The sequence below is a fragment of the Calliphora vicina genome, chromosome 2, assembly GCF_958450345.1.
Source record: "Calliphora vicina chromosome 2, idCalVici1.1, whole genome shotgun sequence".
Classification (NCBI taxonomy): Eukaryota; Metazoa; Arthropoda; class Insecta; order Diptera; family Calliphoridae; genus Calliphora; species Calliphora vicina.
This window is the reverse complement of record NC_088781.1, coordinates 125,800,168-125,824,833: the sequence shown is the minus strand read 5'-3', so window position 1 is coordinate 125,824,833 and position 24,666 is coordinate 125,800,168. Positions and strand designations below refer to the sequence as shown.

The 24,666-nt window shown below is 29.8% G+C and overlaps 1 protein-coding gene across 1 annotated transcript in view; it reads left to right on the top strand.

The window, feature by feature from the left end:
* The window catches only part of LOC135950843 (serine-rich adhesin for platelets), a 241,234-nt gene that overhangs the window by 193,528 nt on the left and 23,040 nt on the right, over positions 1 to 24,666 (top strand). The window contains exons 6-7 of the mRNA XM_065500368.1: positions 6,049 to 6,656; positions 6,721 to 6,915. Of these exons, the coding sequence (XP_065356440.1) occupies positions 6,049 to 6,656; positions 6,721 to 6,915 (803 nt within the window). The remainder of the gene's footprint in view (positions 1 to 6,048; positions 6,657 to 6,720; positions 6,916 to 24,666) is intronic.

Genomic DNA, 24,666 nt, shown 5'->3' with positions numbered 1-24,666 from the left:
TGATTTTTCACTCTTAACATTGAGGCCACTTACCCCGAATTTCGGTAGTAAGTTTTAATAATTTCGACTCGTTGTTGGCTCGTATATCATTCTGTCTGACCAATAACGCATATTTTGCTTATTGACGACCCCATCCAGCCAGAAATGAGCGTCATCGCTGAAAATGATTTTTCGCTCTTAACGTTGAGGCCACTGACTCCGAATTTCGGTAGTAAATTTTAATAATTTCGACTCGTTGTTGGCTCGTATATCATTCCATCATGAAATGACAAACCTTACTGAAGAGAAATGTCAAAAGAGCGACAGAAAATATGGCGTCCCTATCGGTCTATTTTTGTAACGTCCCTGTTGAAAACCCCTTTATATCAAGGATATGTCAAAAAAGAATCCTCAATCTGGTTTAAAGGAAGCCATTGACCACAAAAATGTACTTCACGAAGAAGTTATTGCTGAAAAACAAGCCACAGTAAAAGATTTACTAGAGGAACTTGAATTCAATACAGTTTTTCCCAAACCTTCCAATACTGGGTCCAATACAGTTACAGCAGCCTCTATCCATTTGTTAAACTAAATGAACTGTGGTCGAAAATGTGGTTTATGGAAAAGTTATTTGCTGAAAAATAAGTCACAGTTTAACATTTACTAGTTGAACTTCAGTTCAATAAAGGTTTTCCTAAACCCCTACCAACACTGTCGTCAAGATTATAAAATGAATGGATTCGATGAAGAGAGCCTTCCATAAAGTTCAAGGAATTTGAAGAAATTTTAGACACAAAGAAAACAGGAAATCCCAAAAAAAGCTAAAAAGTTACTAGAAGAACTTGAGTTCAATATTGTTTTAACTAAACCAACATTTTAATTGAAATTTAAACTTCAAATTCTGATAAAAGTTTTTGTATAAAGACATTACGATTAATCTTCCTCAAACACTTGATTTTTCTATTCCTTCCTTTCCAATTCGCAACTATTTCAAAAACTTTTCTTAGTATTTCTCCAATTAACCACAGTTTACTAATCCATCCAATATGTTTAACGTTTAAATAAACATTATCTTACAAATATGGATTATAATAAATCTCAACAGTATTTCAATTGCACGTGTTCATAATTTTACAAATTAGTCTTTTAAATGTTACAATTAAATCATTAAAAAGGACTAACCAGAAGGGATTTCTTAATAATCTGCCTGTAAAAGGGTTTTAAATTGTATTGAAAATGCCCAACCATATGGGTGACACATTACATTTAATCCCGGTTTAACCCAATAAGAAAACAGGTACTAAGAAAACCTGTCAACTAATCCACACAACTTTTAGTAACACTAACTATATTGTACATTTCTTGCAAAAAGGGACAATTTGGAAATTCTAGCTACCTGTAAGTAAGCAATTTTTTGGTATATAAACTTGGTTAGCTGCAACAAACAGCATCAGTTCTAAACTATAACGTCTAACGTTAAGCTCGCTTTAAGAAAATTATCTTTTTTACACAAACTCTAAATAACTTAAAACAATCTTATAAACAACATGTCTCATACTAAATCATCTCCAATTAACAAACGTCGTTCCATTGAGGAATTGAAAATGAAATACGAAGCATCATCAGTTTTTGAAACACCCAAAATGGCTGCTAAACCAAAATCACCCAAGAAAATGAAGAAATCTAAAGTTAAGCAAATGGCATCTATGTTCAACTCCAAGATATCGCAATTAATCAAACGTGATACGGAAGTGGGAAATTATGCTGCTTTGATAAATGAATTTTCGCCAGAACCTAAGCCCCAGCCCACAGCAAGCATTGTGAAACCAGTACCAATGACTAATACAAGTTACATCCAGACAAAGGCTCTAGTTCCTAGTCCCAAAACAACACCCTCCAGCTTCTTAGTAGCTGAAAATGCTTTCGCCAAACTCTCCGTTAAAGACAAGGCTCAATTGTATAACCAATTTGTACAGGAAATGTCAAAGAATAATCCTGAATTTGTTAAACATGCTGGACTAAAGGAAGCCAGCCTAGTTCAAGGAGAAGTTATTGCTGAAAAACAAGCAACAGTTAAAGATTTACTGGAAGAGCTTGAGTTCAATACAGTTTTTCCTAAACCAACCAATACGGACGACAAGGCTATACAAAGAATGGATTCGATGAAGAGAGCCTTAGCTGCACGCAAAAACTCAAAAGTAACAAAATCCTCAGCCATAAAGTCCAAGGAATTTGAAGATATTTTGGACAACCAGAAACCAATTCATCAAGAAAATGCCAAAACTTTGCCTCGTATTCAAGTAAAAACTGACACAGATCACGAGCAAAGTGAGACAACCAATACAATCTTCCAAAATCAACATATAGAAGAATTATTCTTGTCCTGGTTTAAGCAGAAACATGAAAATGATGATGGTGTTGAAGACATGTCCAATCAATCTGAGGTGGATGAAGAAAAACAAAAATCAGCTATCGATAGACTATTGGAGGAAGCTATAGCCAAATTGGAAACCATAGAAGCTGAAAAAACTAAAGCCATGCCAGCGAAAAATAACTCCAACGACTCTGCAAAAACCTCTGAAGCCGAAGAAAGTGAATCTGGTTTATCTTCACTACCCAAGATTACCAGTGAAGAATCTGAAACAGAAAGTCAGGGAAATCAAACTAAGAATTCATTAAAAGATTTTGAGTTTGTCAAACCATTAAAGCCCTTGCGCAAAAAGAAATTGCGTAGAAATCCGATATGGAAGAAAGAGGTCTTACAAAAGGAATCCAATCAACAGAACTCTACAGATTCGGAATCGGAGAGTAAACAAACTGAAACTAAACTCAGAAACAAATCACTATTTAAGCCAACTAAATCACAACAAGAAGAGACTCCAGCAGTTGAACTACAATCTGCAACGGAGGCCAGCTATGAGAAATTGGATGAGTCTTTAATGAGAGCAGTTAACTCGCCACGTAAAATCAAATCGATCTATACTCTGGCAGTTTTGGAAACTCCTTCGGGTACACCTAAACTTCCTCATCTGCATAAAACTAGCAACAATGTGGCTCAAATCACCGATAGCTTAACAGATCAGGGTTTCGAAACCGCCACCAATGAGGCCGAAAGATCTGTCATACCAGATGCAGCTGAAATAACCTATACATCACTTTCATCATCAAGCTTGAATTCCAGCAAACCCAATTTTGGTTCATCTACACCCATCAAAGGTCAAGAGCATCATTATTCATTTAACGCCAAAGGTTCAGCTAAACAACAACTTTTTAGTCCCATCTCCAAGCCCTTGAAAAGTCGCCGCAAATCTTTTTATGATGTTGAATCAAAACGCAGCTCTTTGGCCATGCAGGTTATCGATGAAGATCAAGCTTTGGAGCCTCAAGAAATCAACAGCAACCTCTACAGCCAAACAGAACAAAAGTTCTTTGCTCATGCCTCCACTATGGAAACAACTAAATTGCCTGCAGAGAAATCTTCACATTTTTGGATTATATGCGGAGACTTTTCAGTAGCATTAGAAATCTACCACAATGATGCCGAAAGATTGAGACTGCTGTATGACATTTTCAGTCAAACTAGTTGTGATACCAAGGATTTACATTTTGGCATAGATGCACAAACATTTTCCGTACATGGCAACTTGGATATGGAGAATATTTCAACACATATACCTAACTCTAAGGGTTGTTCTCATTACTGGTTTTCCACCGGACACTTGGCCATACCCTTCAGTGGCAAATACCTGACATCACACAAAATACAACGACTCTTCCGGGTCATCAAGGAAATCGTAGAGGAAACCGGCATCTTACGCTTTGGTGTCGATGAAGTGGAGTTTTCAAATGTGCCTAAATTTTGGTATCAACAGACTAAGTTATCCGAGGAAAGCCACGATAGCATTGGCTTGGAAGGACGCAGCATATATGCTTGGCCTCATTCAAAGCCAGTGATGATTAGTGATTTGGATCAATCCGATAATGAAGCCGACAACTATGAGGAAATTGAGGGAGGCCGTTTAACATTCTCACCATTTGGCAGTAATCATTATGATTTGGCCTCTTTGGATAACGAAGAACTTGCCATGCCACGCAACAGTGAGGCCATGATGAGTCTACAATCGTATTGTGATGAATATGAAAGTGAACCTTTGGGTCATCTATTCGATGACAGCTCTAGCCAAGAAGTTGAACAACAATCACAAAATCTTTCGCTCCCAGAAGTAATAACTACCGTCCACAATGAACAACAACATTTGAGTGGGATACCAGAACAACTAGCCAGCTGTGTTAAACCCTCGTTTATAGCCAAGGACTCTTTGGATGTACTCAAGGGTACTCCGGAATATGTGGATAAACTTAAGGGCATTGTTTCGGATATCAGCAATATTGGATGCAGTAACAATTTTAAAGCTTGTTCCCTTGAAGAATTGGAAAGTTATATGCATTTCATGAGTCGTTATGCTGAAATCTGTTTAAGCAGTTGCGGCAAACATATGGAAACAGTTTTGGAGGCTTTAGATGACTACAAAGCGGTGATAGTTTAAGTTTTATATTAATTATGTTAAATTAGTTCTTAAGTTTTTATTGTATTTGTATAACAATGTTGATAGTTTTAAGAACACTTAAGATATTATTTAGATTTAAGAACTTTTTTTGAAGAAAAATATAAGAAATTCTTTGGAAAACTAACGAAAACTTGAGTATTTATTTTGATTTTTTATAAACTATTGATATTTTTCAAAAAGAAAATTCTCTTGTGAAAAAATTTTTACCGATTTTTGAAAAATCGTATTTTCGGTACTTTTATGGCCAGATTGTCCAAGAAAAGCTAAATGCACTCGATTTTTTTACAAAAATATTCACCTCTATCGGCAATAACATGTGAAATTTACGTTCCCATGAAATATCCATTTCCCTCGAAGGGAAAATTGCTATCGTAATATTCCCCTGAACTTTTCATTCACAATAGTTGATTTTGTTCGTAACAGCTGTTTATTGTTTACAAAATTCCATCTAAAAATTTCCCATGTTGGGGAATTTTTCACGTGAACAAAGTTTATGATCGAAAAATGGGAAAAGGGAACACATTTGATGTGAAATATTAATTTACGATAGGGGTGTGTTTAAATTTTGCTTTATTTAATAACCTGCTCCGTATTTATTATGATATATCTTGAAAATATCTTTCATTTGATACTTTTATGTCCAGATTGTCCAATAAAAGCCAAATGCACTCGATTTTTATACAAAAATATTGCCCAATCAGCAATAACATGTGAAATTTATGTTGTCATGAAATATCCATTTCCCTCGATGGAAAAATTGCTATCGTGATATTCCCCTGAACTGTTCATTCACAATAGTTGATTTTGTTCGTAACAGCTGTTTATTGTTTACAAAATTCCATCTACAAAATTCACAACATGGGGAATTTTTCACGTGAACAATGTTTATGATCGAAAAATGGGAAAAGGGAACACATTTGATGTGAAATATTAATTTTCGATAGGGGTGTGTTTAAATTTTGCTTTATTTAATAACCTACTCCGTATTTATTATGATATATCTTGAAAATATCTTTCATTTGATACTTTTATGTCCAGATTGTCCAATAAAAGCCAAAAGCTCGATTTTTATACAAAAATATTGCCCAATCAGCAATAACATTTGAAATTTATGTTGTCATGAAATATCCATTTCCCTCGATGGGAAAATTGCTATCGTGATATTCCCATGAACTGTTCATTCACAATAGTTCATTTTGTTCTTAACAGCTGTTTATTGTTTACAAAATTACATCTAAAAATATCACAACATGGGGAATTTTTTCACTTGAACAATGTTAATGAACGAAAAATGGAAAAAGGGAACATATTTCATGTGAAATATTGATTCGCTATAGGGGTGATTGCTTTATTTGAAACCAAATTTATTTATTTACAAAATTTAAAATCATAATAAATTATAGATTAAATTAGACCTAAATATAAAGTTTATTTGTATTTCTGTAAAATAATATTTAAACTTGCAATAACATGTTTTTTCCCCCTATTCTTCTCATTTTAGCCCCCCGAAAATGAGCTACAAAAATCCCACGATCACAATCCGGCCGCCTTAAGTGAACATCAATTGCGCATACAAGCCTCGTTGCAACGTCTCAACATACCCGACTGGTTCCGACAATATAATCAAAATCAAAAATCTCCCGATGGTGCCGGTGCCACAGGTGCTGGAACCTACAAGCCCGGTAACTTTACGCGCAAACGTACACAAGATTCCGGCCGATGGGTGGGATTAAATTCCAAAACCACATCGTTAAGCTCTTTGGGATCACAGAGATCAGATCGTAGTCCGCTACTCTTAAGTCCATCGGCACACAGTCATCATGGTGGCCAGAGTACACAACATGCGGCTCATCAGCAAGGTCAAGCAGCTACAACCACTGCAAGTGGAGCAAGTGGTGGTGCCTTCTCCAGATGGTCCACCTCACATTTGAATTCATCACAAACATCACCCAGTGTTTCACAAAGAGGATCATTTTCCCGCGGCGGTCCCATCAACTCTAGTTTTATGTCTGTGAACAGTGGTCACAGTGTGATACGAAACTCTATGCGTCAGCCCTATATGGGTTGGCGTAGCCAGGAGAAACTATCACAAAGAACAGCTCATGAGAGGTTAGTTATATTTATTTTACTTATAAAGAATTAATTATTAATTTAAATTTCTAATTTTCAACAGATTGGCCTCTTCCCTATTGTCTCAACAGCAACGCACATCTCCCACAACCCATACAGTTCCGGCTAACACTGATAAATTACAACCTGTTACACCCGAGATACAATCCTCCATAAAAGAGGTCACCTCGGCTATTGTACATTATGTTAACGATCAAACAAATCAACAGCGCAGTAGATCAACGAGTCCAAATTCGAGGTAGGCTGGTTAATAAAATACCAGCTTTTATTAGCTTTTCCTCAAAAGAAACGATATCCCCCCCCCTTTTCTCAAAACTCTATCTTTTCTCTGACTTTAAAACCCCCCAAAAGAATTTATCGTTTTTGTAGTGTGTTAATTTAGCGAAAAGAGCGGGTTTTAAACCCCTCTATTATTTATGTTAATTGTGTTTTTTCTATGTACAGCACTTTAGTTTTGTGTATGTGCACCAAACCTTTTCCAAACTGTTATAGTTTTGTCCTTTTTTTTAAAAAATGTTGCACCTTAATTTTTTTTAAATATTTTAATTTTGTTCTTTCGTTCTTTCTTTTTTTATTTAGCTACTTATGAATCCCCTTCATTCATTCAATACAACATACTTTTATTTTCAAATTTCTAATGAGCACAATTTTATCAAAATTATTTTATTCAAATTTTTTGAGTTCTACTTCAACTTCTTCATCCATTACTACCCGTAAAACAAACATACCAACACTGTTGATTTGATTTTGTATTTGATTGTGTAAAAAATATAAAAAATATTTCCTTGGGATGCATCATCATTTTTGTTGTGAGCATCTTTCTGTTGTTCTGTACATACAAAAAGCCGTATTATCATTTCCTTTTTTCATTTTCGTTAAAATTTAAGGTAAGTTTTTTTCATCATTACGATTTTTTATTTGTAATTTTTATTAAAATATGTATATTTGTATGACTTTATTTATTGTAGTATTTTTATTAGAATTTAAGTATTTCCTTTCATGGTTTGTGTCTTAGATAATGTTATATGCATATTTGTGTTATATTTATTCAATATTGTATGCTATATAATAGTTTTATATTTTTATATTAGAAGCAATATTCAAAATATTATAATAGTTATTCCTGAAAAGTTCCAGATAATGTTTAAAGAATAACTATTAGGATATCAAGCAGACTATAAATCGAAACTATTCTGAATTTTATCTTCTGCAATTTGAAAAATGTTTTATATTTCAACACTTCTAAAAGTTTTAGTTTATGTGATATTTTCGAAAATATAGTTATGTGCTGTTTTTTTATAGCGAACGTGTGATTTGAGTGGACGTTTTACATGTATTTTGTTTTTGTTACAATAACAAAACATATGTTAAATATCCACTCAAAGTAGTCGTTCGCTATAGAAAAACAGCACATAACTATATTTTCTGACGGGAAAAATAAAACTCCTCAAATGAGTTTTATTTTAGACGGGGAAAAATAAAACTCCTCAAATGAGTTTTGTTATGACGGCTAGGCTAATTAAAACTCTATTTTTAACAGTTTAATCCGAAGTTTTATTTTTACGTTGAAAAATAAATATTAACTGTTGAATTGAGATCGTTTGTTTATTATCACCATAGATTCTGAAAGAGCACTTCAATACGAATCTATTGGTATATGACAGTATATGTCTCCGTTGACTCTAACATGGAGAGTTTTTGAGTTTAAATTTTCTGGATAACTATTATTTACGGTCCCTGTTTATAGGATATTGACATAATTGAGAAATAAATTTGGATTGGACAATATTATTTCGAATGTTTTCAAACTTCAAATAATGCATAATTATTCATTTTGAAGAGCCCGACTAAAATCGGGGTTTTAGGCCGAAACTGAACCGATTATAATATTCAACCTATTATGAAACTAATCAAAACTACTACTAATAAACGTTCCCACGACAATTGGATCTACGTTCTGGAACGACCCGATTCCCAATCGGTCAAAGATTGTTAACTCAGCAATTGCTGTATCAACCGGAAGTTTTTTTCCTTAGGGAAGAACTTCCAACAACAGCGGAACTGTTACAACAACTACTAATTTCTGAAATAATCGAATAGTACGTTTAAGATAATTTTTAATATATCACTGCGTAACCACCATTACATGGCGGAGCTTTGGTCAATTCCATTTTGAATTTTCATTCTTTTAAATACCAATTGATAGGTTTAGACATTTTTTAAATATTTTAAAAATACTCGCGTTTGTATTATGATTTTTTATAATACTTTCTCATACAATATTGTACAATCTTGATTTTTTTTTTTAGATTCAAAAGTTTCAACTGCATACTGAACGATAGCCATTAGAACCAATACGAAACCGAATAAAAGGTTGAACTCTACAATTTTGTAATAAAAAACTTCTATCTCGACACATTACAATAGATATTTTATCAAATTTTGTCTGTTTAGTTTCAAATATGTTTAACTTTGGATAAAAACATAAAATGTATAAATCTTTTGTTAGCAACCCATTACTTAAAATGCTAATTTTGATAATAATAATAATTTCCAAACTATAAAGTATTCTTTAATATTTTATCGATGAAGTGTATTTTAAGTTGTTCTCACATTTTATTTCAAACTAGATGACCGCCCCGCCCCGGTTTTGCCCGGTAGCTATTTACTAATGTTAGTTCTTCAAGTTTCTCCAAAAAATGTATCTTATTAAGAAAAGTGAGAAGTGAAAAGAAGGCAATATATTAAAAATTAAAATTTTCGAATTTTTTCTCTTTACAAACCATTTTCTGAAAATTTCGAATCGAATAAAAACAAACTTTGCCTTCCATTTTTAAACGTTAAATAACTTTATATGGAGTACTTTAATGTAGTAAATAATATATTTAGGCAATGTCTGTACTTAAGGTTTTATTTAATCTTAATTATGGTATTTTTCAGCATAGATTAAGAGCTACTTTTTTTTACTTTTTAGTTAAACGTAGCTTAATTCGTTGTTAAGCTAAACCTGAAAAAAATTTAGCCAGACTTCAACCAATGATTGTGGTTTTCACTAAACAATTACGAACTATAAATTTTGTTAGCATTTACTTTAAATTTCATAAAAAGGCAGGTTTAACTTAACCGCGTCCATAACTTTAAAGCAAATCCAAATGAAATTGGTGTGCTGAACTATATATGTAGGTTTTATTTTCCAACTGTTTGTATTTTGACAGTTTTGTCAATGATGATTAGTTAAACCCTGATTATAAACTAAATAAATAATAAGTGAAAAACAATAATTTTAGTTTAAGCTGGAAGTCATACAATATCTATTTTAAAGTTTAATTTTGTCCGTGTCCACCCCTTTTTTTAAAAAAAAGAGCCTTCTTAAGTGATACTTTTGTTTAGTACAGGGACTTTTTAGATCACATTTTGCTTTTCATTAATTTATTCATACATTTACAGAATCCTAGCCAATAGCCTGTACTTTTTTAAGTATTATTTAATCAACTTTTATTAAGTTTAATCAACGAATGTTATTTTTTGGGTCTTCGATTATTTAGTTTTATTTGCTAGTTTATGTACAAACAGATGATGAAAAATATCATTTTTGGACAACATAATAAAATGGATTATTCCGGTGCTAATGAAGATTTAAGAGATAATATATTATATGAAATATTTAATTTGATATTTTAAAATTTTTCCAAATTATTTTCTCTACACACATAGCCAGCCTACAATTCTTCTTCGTATTCATAATTTACTCACTATTTTGATAACAAAATGTGACTTTTTTTTTGACATTTACGAAGTCTAAACTAGAACCCAAAAACATCAAAGTGAAATAAAGTTATAGATGCCAAAAATCTGAAAGATGAAATTTCCCTTGTGTTGTTTTTAAATTTCTGGTTAACCTCAGCAAATCAAGCTTAATTTTCAGAGGTTACGTGAACATATACAGGAGTTTAAATTTCACATTTAAATTCAATTTTAGGTTTATTTTGTAAAATAAAATAAAACCTAAAAATATTATTTTTTTACTTTGAGCAGTTAACAAATCCTAAAGCAGTCATTTCACAATTGAATTCAAAATTGTAAAAAGATGTGAAATATAAATTCATAGAGCTATTTGCTATTCAAAAACATAGTTTCGAGTAAAAGGACGTTGAATGTTTGAAGTGACTTCGTTCCTAATCGTTTGATTTAAAAATTCGTTATCAAGTGATATTGATGGTAATTTTCTTATTTCAGATTATGAGATTCGATATCGAACATGAAATGTAGTACATTTTAGTATAAATTCGATATCGTTTAAAAATTAAGAATGTGCCGTCCGTCAACCCCAATCATATAATCACCCCTATATTTCACATGAACTATATTTCCCATTTTTCGTTCATCAACTTTGTTTACGTTAAAAAATTCCCCATGTTTTGAAATTTCAAGATGAAATTTTGTAAATAATAAACAGCTGTTACGAACAAAATGAACTATTGTGAATGAAAAACTCATGGGAATATCACGATAGCAATTTTCTCTTGGAGGGAAATGTATATTTCATGGGAACACCAATTTTACATGTTATTGCCGATAGGGGTGAATATCTTACACTGAGTAAATGAGCAAAAACATTTTTTTTTTAAATTTCAATAATTTATATTCGTGAGTGATATTCGGAACCAATCCTTATATGGGAGCTTTGACCAATTATGTACCGTTGTGTGGTTTATTTCTGTTGAATTTTGTTTGCATATCACCAACATATTTAAGAGATTTATGCTCGTTAACGTGATTTTCCGCACAACATTTGTAAGTGTGATTTATTTGTATATAAAACTTATCTGTGGATATCTATATAAATCAGGCATTTATAGCCGATAAAGTTAAATGGACTCTGAAAGTGATTCCGAGTCGATCAGCATACTTTAAGGTGGGTGTTAGACTAATATTTTTGTGTGTTACAATCGCATAATACAAGTATTTAATCACATATTGCAAACGTACTTTTTGTCGAAAGCACTTCATACATGTAAATTAAGTATGTGCCAAAATTACCATTGAAACTATTGATTTTGTTATACAAGTCCTTTAAAGTATGACCACAAAAATTCCCAAGACAACTCCTTCTACAAATATGTTTATATTTGCATGTCCTACCTTACATTTCAACAATTCCTAGTTTGCATGTAATCATATGCAGGATACATAAGTCCTGTTTGAACATTTAATAAACAAACAGACGTTTTATAGTGGTTGCAACAAGGCAAGCAACACAACACAAAACTTTGTTGCAAATGTGGTTTGGGGGACAAACAAATGAAAAAAAATAGAACACAGGAAATATAAATTGAAATTTTTGTAACAGCATTGTTTAAATAAAACAATTTCCAATAAAATGAAATTACAGAAAAAGGATACAAAACCAAGCCAGAGTCGTGTGTGTGTGTCTGTTTTTGACAGTTGCCTACGAAATGCAGACAATAACAAAATATGTACAAAAATATTTAATTGCAAACAATATTCATGCAACAACATTTTCTGTTCTACACCATAATAAACAAAATGCCATTGAAATTGCAAAACAAAAATTAAAATTAAACGAAAAAGTATAATAAAGAAGAATTGTATATTTAATTTCTATAGAAACATTTTGTTTTAAATATACTTAAGCGAAACAAAAGGCAACTGCAAATGCATAACAATTACAGACCATCATGTATTGTACAATATTTGTATATGGAAGAGGAGGAAGAGGAGAAGCTTGGTGGGCTTGTGTTTTTTTCTTTCTTTTGGTTAAAAGAAATTTATACAATATGTGGCCTGGATTTATTATTGCAATCGATTTATGTGAATGAGTTTTAAGTGCGAAAAGGTCGAAAAAAGGGGGTGTTGAGGTGGTGTGTATTAAGTAGTAATTGCTTGATTTGTTTTAATATTTAATGATTGCTTTTAAAGTTTTTTTTTGGAAAGCAATTTTGTGGTTTTAAATACGTAAATTAATTTGTTTCAAAAAGATTTTATAAAACATCCAAAATTTCGAAAAAGAAATCAGGAAAGCCTCAAAATTTAGAATGCGAATATCTTGTAAACTATAAGAGATTATCGAGATTTTTAACTAGTATTCTATATATACAGGCCTGTCACAGAATTCCATTCCGATCGAAAGTGAAATTAATTCCGTATTTCGCTTCTTCATAAAAAGTAAAACGAAAATTTCTTTTGGTATCACTCTCAGTTTTCAAAGTGGTTATTTTAAATTTTATATTTTTTTAATTTTTAAAATTTTTTTTCTTTTAATTTTAATTTTTTTTTAGTACTAAAAAATTTTGATTTTTTATATTTTTTTTTGTTAAAAAAAATATATATACCTTATAGGGTCGGAAAATTATATTGTGGAAATTACAAACGGAATGACAAACTTATATATGTATACTAGAGTGACAATCAGTTGTATGGAAAAAATTTTTTGTTAAAATTTTGAAGAGTGCCGGGTGGAATATTGTGACACTATGCCTAAAAGTTAAGTGCTGAAAATTTGAGCCAAATCGGTCAACGATTTCTGGACGCGCATCGAGGTCAAAGTTCAGATATATGCAAAATTATACTATTTATATGGAATAAATAGGTGAAACTCGTTAAATTTCTGCATTGTTTTCTAGAAATGTATAGATTTATTTATATTAATGAATATTACATTAAAAAAAATTTTTTGGAAGTTAACCCTGCATCTCCTTTGGGTCAAAATGACCCAAAAACTGTATTATTGCAAAAATTGAGGAAAAATGCAAATTTTTCAGATATTTTAAAAATTTTGCTACTAAATAAATACTTTTGCAATTGAATGCAAAATAATCGAAATGTGTACGTAATTATCGTTGTAATGAGATATAAATGACAAAATTTGGTTAAAAAATGTTAAAGTTATTACAAATTCGCCAGACCATTAACGTGTTTCAGGCCACTTGAACAAAAAATTTAGGAAAAAAAATTAACATATTTCGAGAAAAATTAAAATAAAAGCTAATTTTTATTTAAAATATGTCCGTATTTACTTGTGTATGAGTTTTTGTCTTCGTAGGATACCGTTAACCTATTCGCAGGTATGGCCAAAAAAAATTATTTTTTTTAACGGCTGTTTCAAATCTCCATTTTCAAATTTTTAAAAATTTTGTTAAACAAATTTCAGAATTTTTTGATCATCACATTGGGATTTATTGAGATCAAAATAGGGAATAAAAATATGAAAAAATTATGTCAATACCTCTTCCAGTTTTTCCGTACCTGCGATTTAAATTTTGCGATTTTCAAGAAAAACTATTTTTTTGTCCATATTTAGGCGAATGAGCCCAATTTCCTTAATGTTATAAATTTTAATTAAAACCTATTCATAATATTATAGTCCCTGTAATTTTAAATATGGTCTGAAAGTTTTACTAAAATCGGAAAACGATAACCTTAAATCGTGAAGGTCAAAGGTCAAATTTTTCAATATTTGGAATTTCTAAAGAAAAGATGGCGAAATGTTATATATTTTTGGGCCGATTTTAATGAGACTTGAGGAAAGTATAACTTAAAGTCCAGAATTTAAAATAACGGCACAAAAATGGAATTTAACTCTTAGCAGCACTTGGGGTCCAAATTACCCTCAACATTTAAAATCACGAAAAACACAGCCATTTTGACCCCAAGTGCTCTTAAAGGACTAAATCCATTTTTGCACTGTTGTTGTAAATGTTAGACCCCAATGTATATTTTGCTCAAGTTTCATTAAAATCGGCCCAAAAATATATAACATTTCGCTATCTTTTCTTTAGAAATTCCAAATATTGAAAAATTTGACCTTTGACCTTCACGATTTAAGGTTATCGTTTTCCGATTTTAGTAAAACTTTCAGACCATATTTAAAATTACAAGGACTATAATATTATGAATAGGTTTTAGTTAAAGTTTATAACATTAAGGAAATTGGGCTCATTCGCCTAAATACGGACAAAAAATTTGTTTTTCTTGAAAATCGCAAAATTTAAATCGCAGGTACGGAAAAACTGTAAGAGGTATTGACATAATTTTTTCATATTTTTATTCCCTATTTTGATCTCAATAAATCCCAATGTGATGATCAAAAAATTCTGAAATTTCTTTAACAAAATTTTTAAAAATTTGAAAATGGAGATTCGAAACGGCCGTTAAAAAAAATATTTTTTTTTGGCCATACCAGCGAATAGGTTAACGATATCCTACGAAGACAAAAACTCGTACACAAGTAAATTCGGATATATTTTAAATAAAAATTAGCTTTTATTTTAAATTTTCTCGAAATATGTTAATTTTTTTTCTAAATTTTATGTTCAAGTGGCCTGAAACACGTTAATGGTCTGGCGAATTTGTAATAACTTTAAAATTTTTTAACCAAATTTTGTCATTTATATCTCATTACAACGATAATTACGTACACATTTCGATTATTTTGCATTCAATTGCAAAAGTATTTATTTAGTAGCAAAATTTTTAAAATATCTGAAAAATTTGCATTTTTCCCGAATTTTGGCGATAATACAGTTTTTGGGTCATTTTGACCCAAAGGAGATGCAGGGTTAACTTCCAAAAAATTTTTTTTAATGTAATATTCATTAATATAAATAAATCTATACATTTCTAGAAAACAATGCAGAAATTTAACGAGTTTCACCTATTTATTCCATATAAATAGTATAATTTTGCATATATCTGAACTTTGACCTCGATGCGCGTCCAGAAATCGTTGCCCGATTTGGCTCAAATTTTCAGCACTTAACATTTAGGCCTAGTGTCACAATATTCCACCCGGCACTCTTTGAAATCTAAGAAAAAAAAAATCGGCTGTCACTCTAATGTATACCCTTCTCAGGAAGGAGAAGGGTATAATAAGGCAGCAATTAAAATAAAGAAAAAATATCTGGGGTGGTCAGATGCGAGTCTGGGGGGCTTTGACCACCCCAGCTTTCCCCTATCTACGCCAATGCTTTTGTTTTAATATCAAAAACGCCTTCAAATTTAAAATCAAAAATACAGAACTATTAAATATTTTTGGAATAAATAAATTACATGAAATCGGAAGAAGCTAAAACGAAATCAATCGGAATATAAACTACGGAATTGAAACCATTCCGAACAAAACAGTCCAATCTTTCGAATCGTATCAAAACCCGAAAATTATCAGCTTTTCAATTTTTTATATATCGTAGAAGTAAAAATTTTCCGGATTTTTTCTATTAAGACATATTAAACAAATCTGTTCATTTCCAGTACTTTTTTATACCCACCAATAGATGGAGGATATATTGGTTTTGCCATAATGGTCGTAGAACCAAAAATTATATATATTCTGGATCCTCATAAGATACTAAGATGATCTAGTTAGGTATGCCCTTCTGTCTGTCTGTTGAAGACATGATAGAGTCCAAACGAAAAGAGCTAGCTAAGGTTTGTTTGGTATTGAAAATTGGCAATATCAGTCTATGATTTCAGCTAGACCCCATAAAAATGTCCCCTCGAAATAGTTTTTGAGCAGTCATAAATATATTGATAATGCGAAAATCCTGATAAAATTTTACACAAATTAATACTAAGTACTCTGAAATTATATTGTCATCCAAAGAAAATGACTTGAACATTCATAATTGTCTTATAATAAAAAAGTATCCCCCATATCACATTGATGTTGATAATCGGCCAAATTTTAGAATTTGTATAATTTTATTAATAGATTTGAAATGTGTAATGCTTTTTCAAATCAAAATATACATATGGGGTATTCACACGGTCTACTATTTGGTCATATTGTCATAATGTCCTAATATATTTTGATAGTTTAATCAAATTTGTGTTATCTTTCAAACAAAAAAGTTCCAATCTAATAAGACTATTTGAAATATGTTTATTGTTTTGTCATAATATAATACTTTTTTTGTTTAAAACACAACAAAAACTATTACAATATATTAGGACATTATGACAATATGACTAATAGCAGACCGTGTGAATACCCCAATAATATACACATATTTATCATTATTTTCCTTAATTGGAATATTTTAAAAACTTAAAAGTTTTACTGGAAAACGTACTTTTCCTGGTGTAAAAATTTCAAAAAAAATATTCCGGAGTAATTTTTTCCGATTAGGAACCCTAATATACGCAAAATACCACACTTTGGAGCCTTGTGAAGTCGTCTATAAGTTGGTCTATAAGGCTCAAATTCAAAACTTAAACTCAACTACAGATATCTTTTCTATAGCAGTGCCAAAGTTCTATTATCAAACTATTATTTTGGAAATAACTGATTTCTATCAATTATATTTTGAAATCGATTTGAATGAAAACATTTAAGAAATCCAATTTATAAATTATACAAATTCAAATATTTCAAAACCCTCAGATTAATTAAAAATATAATAATTTATAATTTTGGCTAAACGACGTAGATTAAGCAATATTTCGTCGATTTTTGAAGTCCTCAGGAACTTTTAACGGATTTCGAAAAGAAAATGCAAATTAACTGTTATAAAAATTATGACTAAATAATGTTCTAACTGTTATACTGAATATAAATGACATAGAAAAAGTTCTAATTGTCATACAGTAGTACTTTGTTGTAAGTGTTATACAAAAGTTAAAGCTTTAAATGTTATAACAAGTTATGACAGGTTTTCATATATAAATAAATGTTATACAAAAGCAAGACATAACTGTTATACAATAATAAAAATTCCTCCACATAGGTTATAACTATTATACAAAAGCTATAGATAACTGATACAAAAAACTCAAAACGTTATTTAAAAGTTATAACTGATATAAAAGTCCTAATCATTATTGTTATACAAAAGTTATAAATAACTGATACACAAAATCTAATCCTTACACAAAAGTTAAAATAGATATACGAGAGCTATTCATTACTGTTATACAAATGTTATAACTATTATACAAAGTTATAACTATTATAATAAAATGTCATAAAGGAATTAAAACTATTATACAAAAGTTTTAGCTATACTAAGTCATAACTGTTATAAGGGGAAATTTTAACTCTTATACTAAAGTTATAAACCGTTATACAATAGTTATAAATTTTTATAACTGTTATAAGAAAATCAATATATAACAGTTATACGAAAGTTATTGTTTTACAAAAATCATAACTATTATACAAAAGGTAAAACTATTATACACAAATTATAATATATAAAAGTTATAACTGTTATACAAAATGTATAACTATTATACAAAAGTTATAATTATTGTATACAATTAATTACTCTTATATACTAGTTATAATTGTTATAATAAAATCTATATATAACAGTTATACGAATGCTATAACTGTTATACTAAAATCATAACTATTATATAACTCTTATATATAATCTATACATAACTGTTATACAAATTTAATAGCTATTATACAAAAGTTAAAACTATTATACACAAATTATAACTGTTATATAAGAGTTATAAATGATATATAAATCTATAAACAACTCTTATACAAAATGTATAACTGTTATAAGTAAAGTTAACAAAATTTGTAATTAACTGTTATATGAAAGTTATAACTGTTGTAAAACATTAATAACTGTTATACAAAATTTATTACTGTTATACGAACGTTATAAATAACGGCTATTAAGAAGTGATAACTGTTATATGAATGCTATAACTGTTATAACAAGTTATAACTGTTAAGCAAAATCTATCTGTTTAACTGTTATACAAAAGTTATAACTATTATACAAAAGTAAAAACTGTTATATAAAAGTTATAACTGTTATACAAACATTATAACCGTTATACAAAATTTTAACTGTAATATAAAATCTAAGATAAACTGTTATACAACATGTAAAAAGAGTTTAATACACAAAAATCTACTATTTCGCCAAAAAAAAAATTTTCTTCAAAAAATTAAATTTTTTACTCTTTTTAACTGTTATACAAAAGCTATAACTGTTATACGAACGTTATAAATAACTACTATTAAGAAGTGATAACTGTTATATGAATGTTATAACTCTTATAAAAAAGTTATAACTGTTTAGCAAAATCTATCTTTATAACTGTTATACAAATGTTATAACTATTATACAAAAGTAAAAACTGTTATACAAAAGTTATAACTATTATACAAAAGTAAAAACTGTTATATAAAAGTTATAACTGTTATACAAAAATTATAACTGTTATACAAAATTTTAACTGTTGAATTTTGACTGTTTATGAAAAACTGTTATTCAACATGTAAAAAGAGTTTAATACACAAAAATCTACATTTCGCAAAAAACATATATATTTTTCTTCAAAAAATTAAATTTTTTACTGTTTTTAACTCTTTAAATAAAATTAAATTTAACAACAGTTTCTTCCAACCTTGCTTGCATACACTAAATTCACTGCAATTAAAGTAAGTTTTTTTGCCCATTAGGTTGTTCACACAGCACACTTGCCTTAATAGTCATAATTTTCAACTTTACTGCCATTATTTACCTTAGCAATTTGACTAATAGTCTGTCAAGGAGAGCGAGAAGAAAACAACCAAGAAAATAGTGGAAACTATTATGCAGTCAGTGTTCATAGCCGGGTAATAGAGCCTTGTAGACTTTTTAACAAGTTAAAGACTTAAATTATAACAATTTCATATTTGCTTAGCATAAAATATTCATATTACCATTTAAAATTCCATTATTCAACTGCTAGTTGCTTTTAAAAGCACAAAGTGTAATAGAACCTTATTAAGCATTTGCTCAAAACAATTTTTAATCAACATAAAATATTGAACTCAATTTTAATTGCATTAAATGGAAGGTACAACGAATAGTTGTAGGAAAAAACACGCAAAAAGCAAACGTATAAAGTGCACATGGAAAAATATCAACAATTTTATTGCATAAATCTTTTTTAAAAAAAGAAAAAAACCATCAACCACCTTTCAGTCATTCTTTGGAAATGACTAGAAAAGCTGGGGCTTTCAAATGGAAAGAAAACATGGCACACCAAGTAATAAAAGACAATGAGATTAAAGGCAAATACATTTATCAGACGTGGTCGATATGTGTTGCAGTTGATTCCCTTTGCTTTGGTCATATAATAAAATTATCGATTTGTTATTAGTATTTTGTATTTTTTTGCTGAGCTATAACACCACCTTTTTGCATTCGGAATGGCGGACATTACTATAATTACTTTAGTTGCTTAGCTAGATTTCTAAGTGCTTAATAGCAAAAAAAGGCCAATTGCTTTAATAACACAGTATTATGAAATTCTTAAGAGCAACATGTCTATTCTAGCAAAATTTCCCAATAGGCCTGGCTTTGACAGCAGAGAAATTGTTGGCAAACAAAAATGTCTCTATAGTCTGGGGAGCTGAAATTGAAAATGTCACAAATATCTACATATGACAAGATTATTAATTGTTGGAGCACATGACAATGATGCCTAGGAAACTTATTTAAAGTATTTTATAGTGAATTTCAGTTAAAGTTTTCTATTATAAAAATAATATAGCTAAACTTGTTCTTTTAGACCACAAATACAGTTTTTGTAAACAAAAACCAAAACAGCCTTAAGAAAAAGCAACTATGTAACTTCAAAATTAAAATTCTAAATAGACAAAAGTGACAGCATGTTTTTAAAAACGTTATATATTTGCTGCAAAAACCGTATGTACTTTTGCAACCCCCTTTTCACAAACTGTTAAAATACACTTTGAGGAGGGCAAAAATGCCAAAAATAAATTTCAAACAAAAAACTTTTAAATATCCGACCATACAAACATACATATTTTCAACTGCAGTTTCTTGGTTCGTGCAATATTCTTACCGGAAACCTGAAAACAACGACCCCCGTTTTATAAATATGTTTTTTTTTTTCGTTGTTAAACGTCATACAAATGTATGACTAGGACACAATGTTTTTATGTACAAAAAGAACATAATGGCGCCTGCTAAACATACATATCTACAAAGAATGTGGGGTTGTACACCACCCTCTGGTTATTCCAAATCATTAAAGCTGCTCACAAAGACTGCAAACTCACCCCTTGAGTTTTTCTTTTTTGGTTTTTCGAAATTTAATGTTTTAGTGTCTTGATGTATGATGCACTTTTGTGTTGCTTTTATAACAACATTTACTACAAACTATATGTAGTTCATATACATACATATATAGTTTTGGCCATTGGCAGTATTTACAGTTAACAAATACTAACAGCCGATTTTCGGGGTTCACTTACAGAGAAACACACTCCAAACTCAGGCATACTGGCTGTAGACAAAACGAGTCATATAAACGAGACAAACGACGACGACTTTTAGTCTATAATAACAACAACAGAAAATCAAAATTAACCCTAAAATGGGCAAGACAGGCGATAAGGGGTCATATATAAACTGAACTTGAACCTGAACTAGAACTGAACTAGAACTGAACTAGAACTGAACTAGAACTGAACTAGAACTGAACTAGAACTGAACTAGAACTGAACTAGAACTGAACTAGAACTGAACTAGAACTGAACTAGAACTGAACTAGAACTGAACTAGAACTGAACTAGAACTGAACTAGAACTGAACTAGAACTGAACTAGAACTGAACTAGAACTAGAACTGAACTAGAACTGAACTAGAACCTGAATTAGAACTGAACTAGAATTCTTTTATAGAGTTCAAGCATCATTTCAGACATGCAAAATCTTGTTTCAAGATTTCTCGGTTTCAATTCGTATGGTACCCATTTACCCTGCTTTTGCATGAATTCTGCTGTTTGCAAACGTTTTGAAATTGCTGCTTGAGTAGCTCCCAATGATTTTGCAAAGTTCTTAAAGATTTTTGGTCTTCAAACTTTTTTGGCTGGCTTTGGCGATCCTAGTCTTCCGCATCAAAATCACCACTTCTGAACGGAACAAACTATATCTCGCACGTTGAAACCGATGGAACACATTCACCATAATCTTTGGTGAACAATCGCTGAGATTTAGCGGCACTTTTTCAAATTATAGAAGTAACGCAAAACTTCCCGAATCTGACGCTTTGTTGGCACAAAATTCGACATTTTCGAACTTTGTTGTTTACACTATAATGTTCAATAACTAAGTGTAAGTTATTAAAAACAAAACTCGCGTTCAAAAGATACGTCATCTATTGTAAATCCGGAATTTTTAAATCATAGACCCAATAATGTTTCAAAACATTAAAATATGTCTTCAGAAATTCGAATAATATGGGTGAATTTCCTGATTTGAAATCGTGTTATCTGCTAAAAATAGGATAAAACCGATAATCTTAAGTTTCGGTTAAAACCGAATACGAAACTTTAGGATATCACACGGTAAATGACAGCTGAGTGGCCTCTTTTGAACAATTGAAACAAAGACAATGTCAAAAGTTATCAACCTATTGATTAAATCATCTTTTACTCTATAAGATTTCGAAAACTAGAGGTTTTCTGTTCCGCTCTGTAAAAAAAATTATTTTTTTGAATTTAATAGTGAAGTGTTGTGCAAAATGTGCCAATCGGATACATGCAATGAAATCACAATGTTAAATTCACCTGTCACTAATGTTGCTCGTGGATTGAAAATTCACTAATAGTAGTTCTCAGTGGCTGACTAAATCTACATGGGGGAACAAGTTCAATGAACTGAGGTATATCTACCTATCTTTCAGAAAACTCAAAAATCCTAGGCTTCTTTTTGATTAATTTTTATCATAAATCTTGGTAAATTGATTTAAAACATATTAAGTTCTATAGAAAACATATAACTGTTATACAAAAGTTCTTACTATTGTCTGTTAATTACAACTGTTATACAAATGTTCAAACTCATTTGTTGAACATTTGTATAACGAAAAAACCTTAGTTCCCCACTAAATATTTATCTGCAACATTCTAGGGTTAACAACTTTCATATTTACACTCAAGAGCTCAGTAGCACAGATACAGTCAACCCGTCAGCCTGCCAGCCAGCCAGGTCAGGTCAAACATTGCGTTTATAATACTGTATTTTCCTCTTTACTATTTCATTGGTTTTCACAGCGTGCTACCATACAGACGTATAACAGAAAATTTTCAAAACAAAAGTTTAAATAAATTAAAAAAAGCTAATAGAAATTTAATAAAATCAACAATATTTTTGCATTCAGCTGATGGTGTGCTAATAAAAATCACAGAGAAAAAAAATATAACTTTTTAATTAAATTAATTTAAATACATTTTATAACAAAGAGCCGCAAAAGTTTTTTTGATTCAGTGCAGCATAAAGAGAGAATAAATAGAAAAAAGTGTGTGTGTTTGCTTGGTTTTATTTAATTAAGCTTTTAATTTAATAGTGCGAATAACTTTTTTAAAAAAAAGGTAGAACAAACAAAGTACGGTTTTTGTTGTTGCGGTTAAAACGTGGCCAATTAGTTACACCAACGAAATAGAACAATACGAAAATAAAGTTGGCTTTTGTGGAAAAAATACATATGTTTTTAATGCAGGTAATTTTCAACTACTGTTGTATAAGTTTTCTTGAAATTTGTTTAAAATAAAAGATATTTGGAAAAGAAATTATTAAAACTAAATTTAATAGAGCAATATTTGTTATTTAAAAAAAAAAATTAAAAAAAATTCAAGATTTTATAAAATAACTTTTAGTTTTTTAAAGAAATGTTACAGCCTTTTTAAATTAAATTAAAGTAAATTGAAAAATGTTCCTTTTCCTTTAAAGATGCTGTAACATTTCTTTTTAAATCAAGACTGAGTCATTCAAATGAATCATAAGTATTATGGATATATTTGAAAATTCTATTTTTTAAGGATCTATAAAGTACTATTGGTAGTTTGCAAATAATACAACAAAATTTAATGAACTAAGTTTAAAATTCGCAATAAAATTACATACAATACTTTCCAAGGATTTCCTTTTATTCAAAAGACAAAGGTCTTCAAGACTCTGACTCATTTGAAGGAACTGTTTTAGACAGACACGGGTCTTTAAGACTCTGACTCATTTGAATTGTTATTTTGTTGTAAAACAATCAAACAGTTTTTGGTCAATTAAAATAAGTATTTGAAACAAATTGTATTCAGTATTGAATTTTATTATTTAAACGTTTTGAATTCCTAAAAATGTGCAAAATTTATCTAGTAACTTTGGATAATTAAAAATATCGTTTTGTAATATGTACTTCTATAAAGCTTAAAAATAAACATTAAATCGTACATTAAAATATTATTAACACGTTAAAAAATTAATTTTGGGAGAAAAAGTACTTTTTTGTAAAAAGGTACTTTTTTTAAGAAAAAGTACTTTTTGTGAAAAAATTACCTAATTTAGTACCAAATCCTAATTTATTCCCAATAATTTTGTGGAATTTAACTTAGTACCAAATTAGAATTTAACTAACTTAGTACCAAATGCTTATTTTTCTTAAAAATGTAAAATAAATCCAATAAATTTGATGGAAAAAAAGTACTACAATAAAAAGTACCTAATTAAGTACCAAACACTTAATTATTTCCATTTTTTTTTTAAATTTGTTTCAAATCGATTTATTAAGTTTTAGTGCAAAATGAACTAAAATAAAATTAAGTACCAAATGTTAATTTTATCTAAATATTAAAGTTTTTGTCTGAATTTCTGTTAAAAAATAATTCATGGAAAAGAAGTACCTAATTTAGTACCAATTCCTAATTTATTCTCTATAGTTTTGTGGAATTTGTTTAAAATCGATTTATATATTTGAATGGCTAAAAGTACTAAAATTAAAAAACTACCTAACTTAGTACCAAACACAAATTTTTCTTAAAAAATCAAAATTCAATTCCTAAAATATTTTTATTTAAATTTGCTAAAAAATTAAGTTCAAAATAAATCCAATACATTTGTTGACAAAAAAGTACTAAAATAAAAAGTACCTTTTTAAGTTTAAAATGTTAATTTGTTTGCTAAATATTCTAATTTAAATCACCAAAACGTTTTTAT